The sequence below is a fragment of the Danio aesculapii genome, chromosome 19, assembly GCF_903798145.1.
Source record: "Danio aesculapii chromosome 19, fDanAes4.1, whole genome shotgun sequence".
NCBI classification, from domain to species: Eukaryota; Metazoa; Chordata; class Actinopteri; order Cypriniformes; family Danionidae; genus Danio; species Danio aesculapii.
Genome location: NC_079453.1, coordinates 33171200 through 33191205, shown reverse-complemented (window position 1 = coordinate 33191205; position 20006 = coordinate 33171200). Strand labels below are relative to the sequence as shown.

Below are 20006 nucleotides of genomic sequence, written 5' to 3'. Positions count from 1 at the left end.
GTGAATGAGAGTATATGGGTGTTTCCCAGTAATGGGTTGCAGCTGGAAGGCCATCCGCTGCATAAAAACATATGCTGAATAAGTTGGTGGTTCATTTCGCTGTGGCAACCCCAGATTAATAAAGGAACTAAGCTGAAAAGAAAATAAATTAATGAATGAACATTACAACGGAATGTCTGATTTACTTACCCTCAAGTGATTCCAAGCCTTAATAAGGTAATTTCTGTCTGAAAAAAAGACCATTTGAAGAATGTAAAAAAAATAATAATAATAAATAAAAAAACCTGCAACCATTGACTTCCATAGTAGGGAAAACAGATACTATAAGTCAATGGTTACAGGTTTTAAAGATAACTCATTGTGTTCAACTGAAAAAATACACTCAAACAGTTTTGTGACAAGGCGGAGTAAATAATTATAATTATTTATAGTTCTAACTATTCCTTTATGTGAGTTTTCTTAACTAATGTCTGAGAATGCATACAATTCAGCATAATTACAAAAATAAAATAATTAAATATCAGCCAAATGATAAATAATTTGCCAAACCTTTGTTTTTGACATCAAAACCTTGACATACCAAAATCACCTTGAGAAAAAGTAAACATTAGGGTGCCATCTAGTGTTCTGTAGCAGAAATACACCTCAAATACATCTTTAAAGAATGGCAGCTAGACAAATACAGTAATGTGATGTGCTTTATTAGGCATTGGACACACAACGGAACAAAAGGTCAGCATTTCTAGTTTTCAGGATGCTAATAATGAACAAACATAACAGCAGATTCAACCACTGCAACTGAAAACCAACTCAACAGCCCAGAAGAGACATTTAATCAAAAGATGATGTGAGAAAACACAACACTTAAGCTACAATGACAATATATCAAGTAGACAAAACAACATTATTTTTGGTCCCACTGGAGATGCACACCCTCCATCTAATAAGCCACAACATAAAAACACAGAGAAAATATTGTTTTAAACACATTCAATAATCTTTATATTAGTATTACTTATTTTATATACCCCTAACTATTCCTTTATAAATGGATCTAATCATATTTCTTGCAACAGCTTTGCAGCAAGCATAATACATATTTATCAAAGTCAAAATAAGTGCTGAATATTAATACATTAGCATGTGCAGAAGCCCCTGCGCCCTTTTATTATAAGTTTAGCAACCATTACTGTATCATAAATGTGTATCTACAGGTAATAAACTCTGCTAATATCAATAAAAAATATAAGTTCATTTAACATACAGCATCGATTATGTATTTAAAATATTCAAAGAAAGCACAACAGCGGAAGTGGATCCATGAGTTACACAAACAATACTAGAATTAGAATTAAACAGTAGTTGCGCTGGATCTAAAGCTAATGATTTGACATGTACACTAGCTTTTTGGCAGCGTTATGGTTTAAAATGTCTAGTAGACTATATTGTGAATTCCCGTTATAATATATCCTGTTATACGAACTACAGCAGTGGCTAAATCTCTTCAAAAAAGCATCCAATATGCTCCTAAAATAAGATTAAACCTTCCCAGCTTTAGCAACACAAGGCACTGGGATCTCAGTAGTGCGGCTGACCTAATAATACTACAGAAATACAAGAGAAATATAGTCACAAAGCATGTTACATGCTCATTTTGACACAAAACTCTCAAAAATAGTATAGAAAATAATATAATAGTGTAACATCACTACAGCTTGATCTTGTTTTTGTATTAAAGCAATTAATGCTAACAATACATGTCTTATACACTGTAAAAATCTCTGTGAATCTCTGTGAACAGTTTTCCATATTTTGTGATTCACGTTTTTTTTATCCACTGTAAAATAAAAAATTTCTCGCATGGACTGATTGGCGCGATTATGCATTCACAATGGTATGATATGCTATAGGGTGGTTTTATATATATATATATATATATATATATATATATATATATATATATAACCTTTTATTTTAATTAATAACATTAATATTTAAAATACTTATCACAGTAAACTACTTCTCCATATTAAAGGGTTGACACCCCATACATCTTGTTTTGACGTCCGGTACAGCAGCAGATGACCACACAGGGTGCCACTCCTGTCAGCCAAGAACAAGAAACTGAGACTACAATTCGCACAGACTCACCAAAATTTGACAATAGAAGATTAGAATTATTATTTATTCATGCTTATTAATTGCATTGTGGGAGCTTGATATTTCCTTCAACAACTTTTAAAGTTTAAAAGATTAAAAAAGTGACTTTTATTGACATTTTTAGTAGTTTAATGTGATAAATTGTTTGTATTTTTGTCGTATATTACGATACAAAAATGTGATAGAAACTGCCAGTACTTTTTCTGTCATTACAGACGTAATTCTCTCTATATATTAATTCTTATACAATATATTGTTTCAAATGACTAAAACGTTAGTAATAGTCACTTTGTTAAACTGCACAGTTCAATTTATCATCAAAAGTCAATAGAGTATTCATAATGCAATTCATAACCATAACCATTTGCAATGTTTCACAAAACTGTAGTTCTTTCATACATTAAAGCAATTGACTAATCCTCTTAAGGGTATGTAATAATCTTTCATTAAAAAGAAACATTAATTTTGTTGCTAGACCATCGCAGTATGATAAAATAAATAACTTTTTTCATATGAAAGTAAAGAGTCTTCAAAGTTAATTTAATTTAAAAACTTTAGTAATAGTTATAGTAAAAGAAAAAAGTATTATTCTTGTAGTTTTGATGGTATATCAGAAATATGTTTTTGGGCATTTATGAGTTATAACATTAATATATAATAATATATTCCATTCATTTTAATTCTCAAATTATGTTCATTAAAAATATATTATTCAAATCAATCAAACAAATTATTTAATTAATAAATAACTCATTTAAAGTTGCCAGCTTTCAAAAATCATCTTCTTTCATAAAAAAACCCAAAAACAAATTCCAAATAATGAAATACGGAAGCTGTTAATTAACAGATATTTTTTACAGCGTACTTATATTTTGAACTACATACTTTTTGGCATCTGTTTTTAAAATATGAAAATACCTACAGTATATACACACTAACAAAACAAAAATCTGGTTAATTTAATTAGCATTTTTAATTATTTGGATGTGATACAGAAAATGTACACAAATAGCTCTAATTGAGTTCTATATTATATGATGAATTCTGGATACATTCTTAAAAAAAATAAACAAACAGACATTTGAAGTCTTTTTATTTGGGCTAATTCAATGGCACCTTGAAGTTATGGATCAGACCTGAACTAATAACATGCTCTTACAGTAATGACATTTTGACGTGTCTGTTCCAGTGTAGGACTACCCCGTCCCATCTGGAGATCATTGAGGCTCCAGTTATACAGAAGCAAAACTCACTGCGACTATGCTGAAGTACCAAATGAAAAGTGGAAAAAGAGGAGCGTTTGAGGGCTGATTCTCAGTGCGGTTGCTGGTCTGGTGAAAATGTGTCATCTGGTTGTTTGATCATGGGTTCTCCGTCAGGTGTGGAGTCTGAAACCTCTTCAATATCGCTTGTCGATGGTTTAGGGCTCATCTTAGTCTGCAAACCAGCAATGAGGCTTGGGGTTTTTAACATGTTCAGCTCACACACACAGTATTGATATTATGCTTGTGGGTTTACCTTTAAGGTTTCCACTTTCTCCTCAAATGACTTGAAGGAGGGTGTGTTCCTGAAAAAATGATAATAATTAAATGCACGGAACACTTTACTTCACGTGTCACAATCACAGGTTGTCAGAATAATGTTTTGCTAACTTGCTAATGTTTAGTGGAAAAATTCTGATTTTCAACCTAGATGGCAAATGTCAAATAAAAAAACGAAAGTACTATAAATATGAATGTATTTAATACTGGAAATTGTTTTCTATGTAATACAGTAATTCGGGGTTCATACACATTTTTACTAGTAAAATTCCACGACTTTTTCATGATTTTTCCAAGACTTAAGTAAATTTTCATGACCTAATGTTTCATGCAATGTCTACATACAGTATGCGTGGTAAAAGAAAAACAACGCATGTTCAAATTTATTACAGCATGCAATTTAAAACATGCAACAATCCATTAATTTCAATTTATATTTACATCTATGTAAAATTGATTTAGATAATGCTTACACCGCACTAATAAAGTGAGAGTATGTGATTGGCCGAGGACAGAAAAGTAGTAAATAACCTATTCAAGTATACAGATATCTGTTTTCCACGACTTTTCCAAAACTTTGTGGGTTTTTCGGTTTTTCCAAAACTTTTCCAGGCCTGGAAAATGCCAAGTCAAAATTCCATGAGTCTTTGAGGTTTTCCATCACCGTATGAACCCTGGTTATTGTAAGTTATGATTTTATGATAGTGTTGACCAGTGATGAATTTATCCATCATTCATATTTCAGTTATGCCATTTGCAATGCTTCGCAAAACTGTAGTTCTTTTAATCATTACAAGTAACTGACTAATCTTCAAAGCCATTTGGGTGTGTAATAAACTTTCATTAAAATAAAAAAACATAAATTTTGTTGATTTATAGACAACCCATTGCAGAAGGATGAATGTATAGCTTTCTTCATATGAAAGTGAAGGATTTTAAAAGTTAATTTAATTTCAAAACTTTTTCAGAGTAATATATTTTTGTTTTTTGATGGTGCATTAGAAATAAATGTTTTTTTTAGCAATTATGAATTACAACAGTGAAACAATGAATTTAATTGCTTTTCAAATTCTATTAATTAGAATTCATTTGTCATTTCACTAGTCAATAATTATCATATTATGTTCTTTAAAAATTATATTATTCAATCACTCTGAAAAAGATGATTCATTGGATTTACTATTTTTTAAGGTAAGTGGTTGCAAACAATTTATATGAGCCGAATTTAAACAAACAAATTAGGTTGAACATTACTAAATTTAATTTGCTGTTTAAATTCAGCTCATATAAATCTTTTGCAACCACTCACCTTAAAAAAATAGTAAATCCAATGAATCATTTTTCAGTGCAACCAAATAAATACACAGTTTCTTCATTCAAATTTTGCAGCTTTCAATTTTTTTTCATGATTTAAATAAGTGTTACACAGTAATAACATGGCATGGTTAAAAACACGGGATCATTAAAAACGGGATTTTGTTTACTTCACAAACACAAGTTGTTGGACTTTAGTTGAAAAATAAAGTACAATAAGGTTTCATCAGTTAATCTTAATGTCTTTACTACCACGAACAAACCATAAACAATACACTATCTACGCTATTAATTAATTCCTGTTAACATTGGTTATTATTCATTATTAGTTCTTGTTTACTCACAGCACATGAACTAATGCTAACAAGCACGACTTAAAATTTTAATAACGTATTAACTATGATTAATAAATGCTGTACGGGTATTTTTCATTCTTAGTTCATGTTGCAAACACTTGGAGGCACGGTAGCTCAGTGGTTAGCACTGTCGCCTCACAGCAAGTGTTGGTGTGGGTTTCTTCCGGGGGCTAAGGTTTCTCCGCAGTCTAAAGACATGTGGTATAGGTGAATTAGATTAGCTAAAATTGCCCAAAGTGAATGAGTGTGTGTGAATGACAGAGTCTATTGTTTTTTTTGCAGTACTGGGTTGCGGCTGAAAAAGCATCTGCTGTATAAAACATATGCTGGAATAATTGGCGGTTCATTCCTCTGTGGTGACCCCTGATAAATAAGGAACTAAGTTGAAGGAAAATGAATAAATGAATGGATAAACTAACAAAGAAACCTTATTGTAAAGTGTGACCAATAAGTTCCTCATGGGTTCAAACATGGGTTTGGAACACCAAAATCGTATATAAAGTGAGCGCATTATAAGACTTCTGTCTACGATTGTTATACATTTATTTTAAAAATATGAACAGAAATAGAACTGAGAAACAAAACTAACACCATAAGTCCATACCAGCACTGTAAAAAATGCTGGGTTCCACACAATTCCTTCATGTTGTCCCAACACAAATCAACCGAGTTAACTTAATTGTTTTCACAAATTTAAGTAGATTGAACATAAAACAATTAAGTTGCCCACTAGAAAAAAAATTTGTGTTGGTTCAACTCAAAATAAACAAGTAGTTTGAACAAGCAGCAAAGGTAATCTTTCAAGTGAAGAACTAATACATACAATTAAACAGTCATTATACAGCAAATGACTGCAGCTTTTTTTGTGCATCGGTATCTTACCTCATGACCGGCATGCTAGCCGAGTGCTGTATGGAGCGTATACTATCCGTCAGCATTAAAGAAGAGCAGAAAGGTGTTAGCCGAAGCCGTGAGTAACAGACGCATTTACAAGAGGAGAAATAAAGCCATGCACCTACACACACAAAACACCTCAACCCTTCATGCGGTGTGAAACGGAGGAAAGAGTCTGAGGCTTTACTCCATCGAGGGGTTTAAGACTTTATTACCAGTATCACTGACACGGATTCACACCACAGCTGGGGATGCCCAGTTTAGATGAACATAGGGTGTGAGAGAATTAGCAAGGAATGAACAGGGTTTAAACACGTCTGCATCGGCATTAAGCAGAGCGACAGCTAGAACACTGACAGATTTGTGCAGGACATGAGCACACACACACAAGAGAGAATGCTGAAAAACAACGAGAAAAGCTGGAGCAAATAAATCAAATAAACTTTGCATGAGAGTGATAGGAAATTGTCTGATTTTGTAGCTGACTTGAAGGGATAGTTCATGTAAAAAGAAAATGTACTCACTATTAAATCACCCTCAAGTGGCCATGAATGGTAATGACAGTTATAAAAGCAAAAAAAAAAACACTATGGAAGTCAATAGTCACAGGTTTTCAGCTTTTTTTCTAAAAATCGTGTTGTGTTTATCTAAAAAAAGTGAAGTGGAATAAATCTTTGGGTGAACTATCCCTTTATTATTGATTCAGTTTCATAATGTGGAGTTCAGGCAGCACAATATATCGATTCTGACATGATCCATTGGTGTAAAATTGGCATATTTCACCTTTGAGATGAGTTCACCAAAACTTTTAATTGTCCAAAAATGAGGTTTCGTTTGCCAAAAATATAACGTTTGAAAAATCTGGCACAGTTTATGTTATTTTATGACAAAAAAACAAGCATTATTATAATAAAAACATACTATTGTTTTACATTTGGACATTTTATCTCAACAATGTTGTCAGTTGCATACCGATTAAAACTAAAATGACTCCTTAAAATATGTTTTAATGCTTGATTAATTTCTGGATCTGAGAATTTTAATATTCCAGGTGAAATTTGAGTGTAAACAAGCAAATTCACAAACACCATTTGATTGCTTCAGTTAATTTGCCTAAAAAATACATAACTGTGTTTAGTTTATCTCCACTAGTTTATCTAGTTTTTGACAGATTCCTAAAATATTTGTGCTTTTTTGCTTGTGACAGGTGGTCTAATACATTTATTAAAGGGACACTTAACTAAAACTAAACATTCTGTCATCACTCACCTTTCCCTTGTCACAGGCCTGTTTGAGTTTCTTTTTTATGTTGAATATAAAATTGAATATAAAAGTCAATTTAAAAAAATGTTAGAAAACTTCAATAGTATTAGTTTTTACAGGTTTCTAAGGCTATGTTCACACTGAGAGGCTTAGTGCTCAAATCTGATTTTTTTTGCACAGCTGTTCACATTGTTGTTATAAATGTGGCCAATATCAGATTTGCCGTGTGAACAGATCATGGTCCTAAACTGACCAGCATGTGCAAAAGTACAGTTACAGACAGCACAAAATGCCAAATTATGCACACAATGTGCACACTGTATGAAGTAAGCATGTTGTCAGATTATGCTTAATATGATTATTGCCCTTTACACAGACAACTGTGGTGTATTTCATGAAGTGTAAAGGGTTCTTCTGCTACTGCTAATGTTTATTTCAGCGTTTGAGACCTAAAATAAGTCACTCGTGATTAAAAACACTGATCATTTGTGATATATCACACCCGCAGTGTGCGTCTTTCTGACCACCGGTGTAGTGAACTCATCACGGGATTATGAGCAGCTGCAGACTGAACTGTGAAGGCGGAGTTGGATTATCTCCGTTTGCAGAGTTATTTCATTTTATTTTCATTTTATTTAATTTCATATTAATTCGTTATAAACAACAGGTACGTTCAGAAGGGGGTTTGGGTGCTTGAGCACCTGCCCATTTTTTTTCTTTCGGAGAGAAAGTTCCCCTTAAGATTAAAGTGCCTCTCGGAACCCCTACCCGCAACACCCCTGACGCTCTTCAGCTTCACGATCAACCTATGCCCCAATCGTAAACCAGATTGGTTAACAAGCACCAGTTTTGCTTTCAAAATGAACAACCAACTTTCCGTGGTAAAGTTATTGCCCTGTGTGCCATTCTACTATACTTCTGAGGAATAGATGATGTCTGCAGCACAGAAGGATGACGCATGTCACTCAAAGATTATGTAAAAGTCACAAGAAATCCTACATAACTGTTCACACTGCAGTCAGATTGCAAAACATCAGATCTGTGTCTGATTTAATACTACATATGAATCTGGCACAACTCCAAACTGCAAAGATCAGATTCCATGCAGTTTGGGCTGTTCATACTGTCATTACCCAAGTCACATGTGGGCAAAAAATCTGATCCGGACCACATTTGGCTGCAGTTTGAACTTAGCCTAAGATTTTTCAAATGATCTTTTGTGTTTAACAAAAAAGGAAACTCATAAAAGTGAGGAACCACTTGAGAGTGAGTAAATGAGGAGTATATTTTCACTTTTGGGTGAACTATGTATTTCAAGCACTGCATATTCTATTGAAAAGAATATCTTGATGTTATTGGCTTAAAAAAAAAGAAAAGAAAACTCCAAATATTTTCTTTTATGTTCAGCAGAAGAAAAACACATTTAAATGATCATTTAAAAATTTTGGGCGAACTATTCTTGTAACAAGAACCCTAAAATAGTTGCAAGAATCCATTCAATTATGCATTAAAGAGAGAGTTCACCAAAACAAAAAAGGAAAATGTACTCACTATTTACTCACCCTCAAGTGGTTTACTTTATTCAGTTGAACACAGAAGAAGATAATTTGATGAAAGCTGAAAACCAGTGACCCCTGACATCCACAGTGGGGAAAACGATGGAAGTCAATGATTACCCATTTCCAGATTTCTTCATGTGTGTTCAACAGAAGAAAGAAACTCAAACAAGCATGCAACAAGTGAAAGGTGAGTAAATGATGAATTTTAGGTGAACTCTCCCTTTAAAGCAAAGGTTCAAGAAGAAAAGGTCTGCATGCACACTATGGGGAAGAAATGGGAGACTAGACTACCTCTAAGTGCATGCCTCACTATAAAACCATTCATCACACTACTGACAAGCGTAGCAGCCAAAATAACCAGCTTTTGTTTGAAGCCACTGTAAACAGTCTTACCCAAAAGAATTGGAAAATGACTGTAATCTGTAAATGGCAGAGGTGTCATTAGCAAAAACAGTTAACAATGTTGCCAGCGTTGCAGCAAGAGTGTCGTAAGATGGTGAAATTGAGCGTATGTCAGTTGCTTTGACTTGTGTGTGTGTGTGTGTGTAATGTGGGTGTCTATGGTTAATGGTTTTGTTCTACCTCAATTCTGACAATTCTACTGTGGGGGTGCAAAATTGAGTCCTTTGCCATTTTGCCCAGTAGTGATTGCTAAAGGCACATGTCTAAGTGGTGACCACAATGGCTACATTCACACAGTCTGTTTTAGGGGTTGATGAATGCATTTACTAAGGCATGTGACTCAAATTATCTTACAGGAAATGGAGTGGACTGAATACTGTCTACATGATCAAATAAACTATAATAAACAAATGTATATAATAAAAAACAGAGAATGTTCTATAGCTCTATTAAAAGTTAATTCCTGTAAAATATAACATTTTCAATCCATATGAATCAATCTCTCACATATCAAGGATGCTTGAGGCTCAGTATACCATATTCACCATGTGCATTTATACTCAAATAATCCAAAATTTGGACATGACAGGAATCCACTCCGAAATTTGTCTCTGGTGTATCATGGTGCCATGGATTTTCCCTCTTCAGATTACTATTGGTAAAATGTCACCCCATAAGCTTTGTCATAATTTGGCCCTTGTCATTTCTCCTGCATTCAACACGGATTATGAGAATTGATTGTTTGCTTTCCATCTAATCCACCCAGACTTTAATATATAGCCTTGTTGAGAGATGATCAGTGATATTTGCTTCACCTTTGACTGGCCCTAATGGCTCATCGGTGTACAGTATGTGAATTAAAGCATGGATTAAAAATGTTCATCAAATAAACTCAAGCCATTTCAAAACTATCTGATTCATATGGATAATGTTAAAGAAACACCCCTATTTTTGGAAATAGGTTTAAGTAACAACTCCCTAAGAGTAAAACAGTTGAGTTTTACCATTTTTGAATCCATTCAGTCAATCTTTGGGTCTGGCAGGAGCGCTTTTATCTTAGCATGAATAATTGAATCGGATTAGACCATTAGTAAGGGTGTGAACCTACACTGGTCTTACGGTTCGGTTATGATTATCATGCTATCGATTCGGTTCAATCTGATATCTCGGTTCATCATGGTGCATTGACGATGCTTTCTATATTTAATTAGATTTTTTCTTCACAACAAAAGAAAACAATTGTATTAAAATCTATAAATATATTTATATTTATATATTATTTGTAATACAATTTTGTCCTTTAATACAAGATGCTTTTTACTCATTAATACTTGTGTAAAAATGTTCATTGCTAACCTTTCTATGAACATGATTTGATCAAAACTGCAAATCAGTGATAATGCGAAATAGCCTACTGTAAGGTCTGCAATTCTATAAAATAAACAAATAAATGCAACACATATGAACACATATAGACCCTTACAGTCTCTGATTTGTTACCAATTACAGAAAAACTACACACAGCATTCATTTAGTGCTTATTTGGGTTCAAAAACAACACACAGCATATAGCCCAGTCAGTGCAAACCTCTCATCTGTCTCTCAGCAGCACATGTAACCTCTGTTAGAAAGTAATTCCGTCATTCTGACTTCAAAATAGTCCAAAAGGTGATGATAATACTTAAACATGGCAGTTTGTTTATGTTTCAGGTTGCTGAAAGAATCATTTGCTCCTAAGTTTTTCCGGCTTCTCCTTTGTTTTTTCGCACTTCACTCTTGTGTTTGTCCATTTCTGAAAGGACTGGATGTCAGAAGCACTTCAATGATCACGTGCACGCTATTATCATCAGCTTAAGGAGTTAGTTATTTCAAATATAGATGCGCAGCAAGTGCACGCGAGCTCTCTGGAGAAAGTGAAACCGTTTGTTCTTTAGACAGCCTTGTAAACAACTACAAGGCACAGGGTAGATTTCGCTCTTCATCAAGATGACGACAAGGTTTGTTTGAGCTCGGGTCAACCATAGCTCGTTATTATATGTATATATTATTACAGTGTAATGTCTCAGTTGTGTATTTAAAAATGTCACTTCCTTTGTTTTCATTCACCTGCTTGTGTACGTGCTGGTGACATTTCTCTGTAAACCAATAGCGTTCAGCTGCGAGTCTAGCTCCACCTTTTGGTACCCTTTTGTTGTGCTAGGGACCCTTTCAAAAGAGTACCCAAAAAGGGGTACGGTAAAGTTAGCTTTATGGTACATTTTGACAGTGGAAACAGCCATAAAAGCGTCCCATACCATACCACTCAGTGGAAACGGGCCATAAGATGCTAATGGTCTAGTCCAATTCAAATATATATGCTAAGCTAAGCTAAAATTGATCTAGCCACACCTGAAGATCAACTGAATTGACTCAAAACTCAACTGTTTAACATTAGGGTAGATATTTTTTAAAAAAAGGAATGTTCCTTTAACAAAGTCTTCATGACCTTTTTGTGGAAATGGCCTTGAATAAGAATCTCTCTTTTGGGTGAAATTAGAAAACATACATTCATTTGCATTTAAAACATTACGAAACGAAAATTTCATCCATTTTAAACAAAATAAGACTTTATTTATGAATATGAAATGAATCTATAATTATGGTCAGTCGTTCGATATTCTCAAATACCCCTACAAATACCATGAGATTGGTAATATGCTTCTCAAAGTCACCCGCTAAAACTCCACCCTGTTTGATCTCCAAAAAACACAACAATTATATGCTGCTGTGTGAATGAAACCAATGTGGTTTGGAACAGAAATTATTAGTAGGTATTAGTGACTATTCATTTGTCTAAAGGGTACAATGAATAGCTAAAACAGGGGTGTCCAAGCATGGTCCTGGAGGGCCACTGTCCTGCAGAGTTTACCTTCAGGACTAGGTTTGGACACAAAGACAATAGGACTTCAACTGCAATCTCACCTCACATCCTCCAGCTTTCTGGTGATGGCTGTGCCTACGCTGGAAAATGCTGTCGTCGCCTTTTGACCCACTTGGGACAAGGTCTCTGAGGTCTTCTTATACCTGTCCAGTACAGATGTTTAGAAGAAATGTTACCAACATTACAATACACTAAAACACAAGCTAACGTAATTCTGACAGCTGGAGCTCTCTAGTAAGATTAATAATGTTTACAACTGTACTTTAATGTAATTCAGCCAAATGGCAAGTGTGAATGCACAGCAGAAGCAATGACAGATGGAGCCGCTCCTCAGCAGCAGTACGAGAGGCTGCGGGCGGCATGCAGATGCCCGAGGCGAGTAAGGGCACGTACGCAGTGGAGGTGGTGACATCATGCCAGCCCTTGCTCAGGTTTTGTTTGAGCTCGTTGAGTGGAGTGATGCCCAGCTTCCGCTTGATCTCCGCCACCTGCTTCTCCTTGGCCGCCAGCACCTGGGAAAGAGTCTGGATTTCATCTTCCACCTGTAGGGAAGCAGGATACAACAATTCACCTGATGTGGAAAATCAATTTTGGTGCCATTCATTCATTAATTCTGGTTTTATCCACAAAAAATTGATTCAGCTACAAGATACAGCATACTTCGAAATACTGCAACATGAGTTCAGACTTTCATTTATTCATTTTCCTTCAGCTTAGTCTCTTATTCGCCACAGCGGAATGAACCGCCAACTATTCCAGATATGTTTTACGCAGCGGATGGCTTTCCAGATGCAGCCCAGTACTGGAAAACACCCATACATTCTCTCATTCACACACGCACGCACGCACGCACACACACAACGGCCAGTTTCATTCTTTTATTTTCCTTCGGCTTGGTCCCTTATTTATCATGGGTGACCACAGTGAAATGAACCGCCAACTATTCCAGCATATGTTTTTATGCAGCTAATGCCCTTTCAGCTGCAACCCAGTACTGAGAAACACCTATACACTCTTGCATTCACACAAACACTCACAAACTACGGCCAATTTAATTCATCCCAATTCACTTATAGTGCATGTCTTTGGACTGAGAGGGAAAGCGGAGCACCTGGAGGAAACCCATGCGAACACGGGGAGAACATGCAAACTGGCCCAGCCGGGACTCAAACCAGCGACCTTCTTGCTGTGAGGCAACATTGCTAACCACTGAGCCACCATGCTGTCGTTACAAAAATAAATTTAAGTCATTATTGAGGCTGGAATCTTAAATATAACACCACTGAAAGATGTTGACCTTTTGTAGTTCACTGTGGAGCTCTGCCTGCTCCTGCTCAGTTAGGACAGTGCAGGGTGAACATGGTGCTGCATCCACTGCTTCTTCGCCAACTTCTGGGATGAAGTCTGGCCTTTGGGCCCCTGCAAAACAGCAAAATGACAAAACGAATAATTTACCTGCAAAAAAAAACAAGTTTGAACCTCATAATATAGGGCTAAAGCAAGGTTATTCTGAAAATAAATGTGCAACTATGAGCAAAAAAAATAAATAAATAAAAAATCACTATGAGACATGGTATCAATTGTGAGGAAAATATGTTGCTATAAACTAGGCATGGGCTGGTATAAGATTCTGATGGTATGATAACCTTGGATTAAAATATCACGGTTTCACAGTATTTTGATTACTGCTGCAAAATAAGTTCTTTTCCTTGACTTTTAAAACCGCGGTAAACCTTGAAACCGGTTATTGTCCCATGCCTACTATAAACCACACTGTAAGACATAAATGTTCAAGAATTAGGAAAAAAGTCTTACTTTGAGATCAAACTTGACCATTACAAGAAACAGTCACAGTGTGAAATATTTAAAATTGTGAGAAAAATTTTATTAGAGACAGTTACGTGAACAGAACAGAACAAACTCATGCTAAGACATTTCGAATTATGTGAAAACAACGAGAAACCCACACTGTAAAAAGAATAATTATACAAAATTGTTAATAAAATTGCCAGTTGATACTTTGAGTTAGGGGGAATAATGCAAAAACAACTCAATAATACACAAAGTTAGTTACTAAAGCTATTAACACACTATGAGGAGCAGAATATTTATTACAGTATTTATTAATCTTAGATAATATTATTTAGTAAAAATACTAATTATTTAGTATTATTTAGAGTTGAAATGACTATTTTTTAAGCTGCACTGTTAATTGAAATGACCTTTTACATGTATTTAATAGTTTTTTTATTATAACGAGCTTGCTTATGGTGTCAGAAATTTTGAAAAACAAATTTCATTCATCCTTGGTTATATAGATATTTTCATTGGGTTAGTACTAGTTTGAATTCATATTAAAAATCAACTGTCATTCTAAACGTTTGTACTGTCATAAGAAAAACTGTGGTTCTGATTCAGAGATTGCCAGAGTCAGACATCAGGCCAGGGGGTGAAGGAAGAACATAAAGAAAGATAAGAAGGGCAGAGAGAAGTCATGTGTCAAAGAGCTTTAAAACTTTATAAGGTTCTTGTCAAATGATGGACACCACTCAAGGGCTTCCCACAAGTCTGTACTTTGATGTCTTCACTGAAACGCCATGCAGTGAAAATATATAAATAATAAAGCTCCCGGATGACACCACTCAGAGGGATGAGGAAGAGGAAAGGCAAAAATTCGGAACTGTCAGTCAAACTGGCAAAAGTATGACAACCATGTACAGCTCTGTACAGTATATTGCACTGCAAAAACAGTACCCTTATTTTAAAAATCCTGTGAAGTACTTTGAAATGTTCATTTTTATTCAATGTTTGACAATCGTAACTGAAAAAAAAAATAAAGAGAGAGACGTAGAGTAGCCCCTCTCCTTTTTAAAAAAGTAGCCATTTGGTTTTTATTGCAACTCTGTCAGTGAGAGTGATTGAGCTCAAGCATGATGAAATGAAAAGCATCTTAAAGGGGGTGGGGCATGTCAGACAGAAGAAAGCATTTTATTGGTCGAGCTTAGATGAGAAGTATGAGATGATATGAAAAAAAAACATTGATCCATTTAGACGGAAGTGACAAACTACAAGCGTTACTTGTTTTTATCGATTTTATATCTCCTAAAGGCGCATTTTGTCACTGTTTTGGAGCACACTAACATGTACAGTTGAAATCAGACTCATTAAACCCCCTTAGAATTTTTTTTCTTTTTTAAATATTTCCCCAAATTATGTTTAACAGAGCAAGGAAATTTTCACAGTATTTCTGATAATATTTTTTCTTCTGGAGAAAGTCTTGTTTTCTTTCGACTAGAATAAAAGCAAGTTTAAAATGTACAAATTTTTTCAAAATTATTAGCCCCATTAAGCTTTATTTTTTTCAATAGTCTACAGAACAAACCATTATACGATAACTTGCCTAATTACCCTAACCTGCCTAGTTAACCTAATTAACCTAGTTAAGCCTTTAAACGTCACTTTAAGCACTAATCCCATGGCTATAACATGATCAGCCTTATTTGTCTAGGCAAAAAAATTGACCTAAATAATTGATATTTTGAGGGACTTAATAATATGTCTAGCTTTAATAAAGGTCTAGTCTGAGGTTCAGGTTTCCTCTTGCAGCTGGGAGTTTTAAAACGTGTTTTGCTGAAGGAACTCATTGCATTTAAGGTTGCATCACATGAGAAGGGCGTGCGAGTCATTCGTAAGCAGTTTGTTTGGTATTTCTGGAAAAACTGGTAGGTTTGCCTCCCACTTTAACTCAACACAACTGCAATTAGGTACAGAAGTCAGGATCTTTTCTAGCTTATCTGACAAATTCTGGTGCATTTGGGCTGTTTTAAAGACTTTGGCAAGACTTCTGCAACTTTAGGTTCACAGTGAGTAGAACTGAAAAAAAACAAGCTTAAGCAACCTCTACATTTTCCACATTTATGGTCACATCTCATGACATCATGTCCTTGCTTCTTTTAGATAGGTGCATCCCAAATTGCATACTTGCACACTATTTTATACCATTTTGTAGTATAAATAGTACCAGCATAGTACTGCATTAACACTGACATTTTTATTCTTCATATCTACTTTAAATACCCGGATGATGAACTCATTTAACCGTTAAAAAGAAGTGTGGAATGTTGGACACTTCACACACTCATCGACACAGCTTTGCTCACGTAATGGAAGGAGCGGAGCTATGATGTCAGATTACTTTATTTAATTTGGATTGTGCAAGCAAAATTCCCTTACGAGAATGACTTTGCCACTTACCAATGTTGAATGCGGTTATACTCATGCCAGGTACAATTTGGTCATTTATTTTACTAATTTGGCAACCAAACGTCATCTAGGAAATGGTTTGAATTTCCGGTTTGTAAAAAAACCATTAGTGTTCCATTTGGGATGACACTAAATTCATATACTATGCTGTTGAGTGTGTAAGTGCATAAGTACATAGTGCATAATGTATAGTGTACCATTTGGGATGCAGTGTATGACCTGTTTTGCATTCAAACTAAGTGGACAGATGAATTTCTTCAGCAATATGGACTGTTCACACTGCCAAAACAATGTTATTTGAATGGGTTACTTCTTACTTCGACTATTATGTCAATGAATTCAGTACAGATACAATTTGGCTCAATGGAATGGTGAATTTTATTAAATTGGACACAATTTGACTATATTTTGACAATTTCAACACCATTTTCTGGCTATACATCAAACACACTGATCATTAAACCATCTCTGATGATTGCAGTACTAGGCTATGAGTTACAAACTGTAGTGAACTGTCTGTCATTCAGAATAGGAAATAAATATTGACTGCGTCATCCAGTGCAACGGTCGATTTGAAACAGTTGAGTGGTTTACAGGACCCACATGACATCACTTGCAGAAATTATGATTAAAACTGAAATGGGGCCTAAATTAATGTATCTAAAAAAAATTCAAATTAAAATCTGTATTAAAAGCTACTCAACAATTGTAGAATTATTTAAATTAAATTATTCAAATAAAATGGCATCTGTATCCAAGAAATGATGTACTGCAGACAAATAAAAATCACTGTGTAGTGTGGGCATTAAAAAAGCAAATGAGTACAATTCTTACCAGTACCTAGCATTTCAGATTAGTTGAGACGTGCCCGATTTCATCATCAGTTTAACAGTCACATTTCCCATTTACAAATTAGCCGTTCATCATTCAAATCGGTCCTCTGCTCCTCTCACGGTTTTCCAGATTCACACTAACAAGATTACGAACGGCTGCCATCTCACGAATCACCATATAAAGGAGAATTTCCAACCCTGATGTGCCATGACGGTTCACAGACTATAGATCAATGACCTCTCTCTGTCTGTATAATGAGATTGAGGGCCCTGTGTAAACACACTTGTAATTTGTTAACTAAGATCACTGCTTTTCCATTTTGTGATTAACATCTTAACTGCATCAAAAACACTGTTGGCCATGGAATAATTTAAAGATACAGATGTATTCTATATGGCTTGTCATCCATGTGCATGACAGTTCAAATGCAAATAATGTTTGTTAAAGGCTTCAGCACTGTGGTTCTGCTTGTGGTCATGTTTTGAGGAAAGCAATAATTATTATTTTGATAAAAGGGTTTATGTAATATAAAAATATGCAGGAGTGTATTTAATTGTGTGTGCTATTTTTACCTTTAGATTACTTTTGCCATCATCTAACACTCACTTAAATTTATAGGTACAGCCAGACAGAATCTGCGGACATTTTTTGCTATTTCTGCGCAAAATTGTGTTAAAAATCAGCGGATTACGCCGAATGATTTTGAGAGTATCATAACTAAAATCTTAATATATTATATAAAAAGCAATACCTTTTTAATTTTTATTTAATGTTTATAATGCAAATCCAAATAGATCTACAGGGTAAAATAAACCTAATTCATACATTTAATCCAGAGGTTTTTTTTCAAAACGTACTGCCGTTATCAGCGCAAAATGAAATGACCTGGGAAACGAAGGATGCATTTTGAGGTTGGATTCTAATTCTTTTAAAATGAGACCGTCTTTGTCGCGCCGCGATGACGCAGTGCCCTTCGAATGCATCCTGTCCTTCTGAAGTGAGAGACAGCTTATGTTGTGTTATGTCAGCTCCAGTATTATTTGATATTCTACTGCAAAAACATCTTGATTGGCTTGAGTGTGCGTAAATGAACAGTTTTAGTAAAATGTTGGTTATATGTAATGTGATCAATAACCAATCTCAAAACTAATTTCTGTTTTTCATTATAATGCTATGAAGTATAAACTCCAGAGAATGATTCAGAAGCAAGTCATTTTAGCTTTTAAGAGTTGAAATTATTCAGAATATACATAATATCAGAATATATACAGCTGAAGTCTGAATTATTAGCCCTCCTGAATTATAAGCCCCCCTGTAATTTCCCCCCAATTTCTGTTTAACAAAAGATGTTTTTCAATACATTTCTAATCATAATAGTTTTAATAACTCATTTCTAATAACTGAATTATATTATCTTTGCCATGACAGTAAATAATATTTGACTAGATATTTTTCAAGATATTAAAGTGCAATTTAAAAGTTTAACGAGGTTAATTAGGCAAGTTGAGATAATTAGGCAAATCATTGTATAATGATGGTTTGTTTTGTAGACAATCGGAAAAAAGTACTGCTTCAGAGGGCTAATATATTGACCTTAAAATGGTTTGTTAAATTAAAAACTGATTTTATTCTAGCCGAAATAAAACAAATAAGACATTCTCCAGAACAAAAAATATTATAGGAGATACTGTGAAAAAATCCAAATATTTGAAAAAGAAAATAATTGTAATATTGGCAATTTACATGTTAACTAACATAATGTGGGGTGAAAAGTGTTTGAATGTCTTTGCAATATCCAAGTCCAGGCCAAAATCAAATTTGGGTCTCACATGGTCTGGAGTATTTGTGTAAGTATTTGTGTATTTGTGTAAGTGCCCTGTGCTAACTTTACCTGCATTACAAATGAAGAGTTTTTGTATAGTTTTGTTAACGAAGTGCCCAATTATTTCAGTTTAATATTTTCAGTTATTACATAGGGAAAAATTAAACCATATTTAACTTGACAGGACTTATGATAGTTTTGCATTTGAAGGGGATGTCAATGGCACATGAACATGCAAAATCAAACAGACAAACACACAAACAAAATTAATCTGTTAAATAAAATATCCACAAATAACTAAAATATTACAAAAAATGTGATTATCCATTAACAAATGGCTAAAGTACAGTAAATGCTGGTGTTTCTGAGACAATTCTCCATCTGAGCAGCATCTGCTCCTGATGGTCACTTTTGTTCCAAACATCAGCACTTGACAGAAAGAGGGCTCTCCGGTACATTCAATCCCATTCTCTGCCTCGGTTACACTGTGACAAACACCAGTCCACACCTAAACACACAAACACACACCTACTCGGCACCTGAACAAACACGGTTACCTCTGAGTGGTGGTACCGGTGAGCCAGGGGGAGTGAAACTCTCTTTGGGCGAAAGGTAGAGGTAGCTGGTGTTCACTCCCTGCTCAAAGTTGAACGGAGACTTGTAGTCTTCGACGGGCTC

The 20006-nt window shown here is 34.7% G+C and overlaps 1 protein-coding gene across 4 annotated transcripts in view; it reads right to left on the bottom strand.

The window, feature by feature from the left end:
* Nucleotides 1–685: 685 nt before the first annotated feature.
* tpd52 (tumor protein D52) overlaps nt 686–20006 on the bottom strand; it is a 36346-nt gene continuing 17025 nt past the window's right edge. Inside the window, exons 2-7 of one of the 4 annotated variants that reach the window (XM_056479402.1) lie at nt 13707–13828; nt 12803–12951; nt 12451–12552; nt 9481–9507; nt 3679–3727; nt 686–3597 (exon numbers count right to left, since the gene is read on the bottom strand). In XM_056479402.1, coding sequence (XP_056335377.1) covers nt 3475–3597; nt 3679–3727; nt 9481–9507; nt 12451–12552; nt 12803–12951; nt 13707–13828 — 572 coding nt within the window. In that variant the 3' untranslated portion in view covers nt 686–3474. Of the gene's footprint in view, nt 3598–3678; nt 3728–6234; nt 6296–9480; nt 9508–12446; nt 12553–12802; nt 12952–13706; nt 13829–20006 lie in introns of those variants that run through there. The other 3 variants (XM_056479403.1, XM_056479404.1, XM_056479405.1) reach the window with 3 other exon arrangements.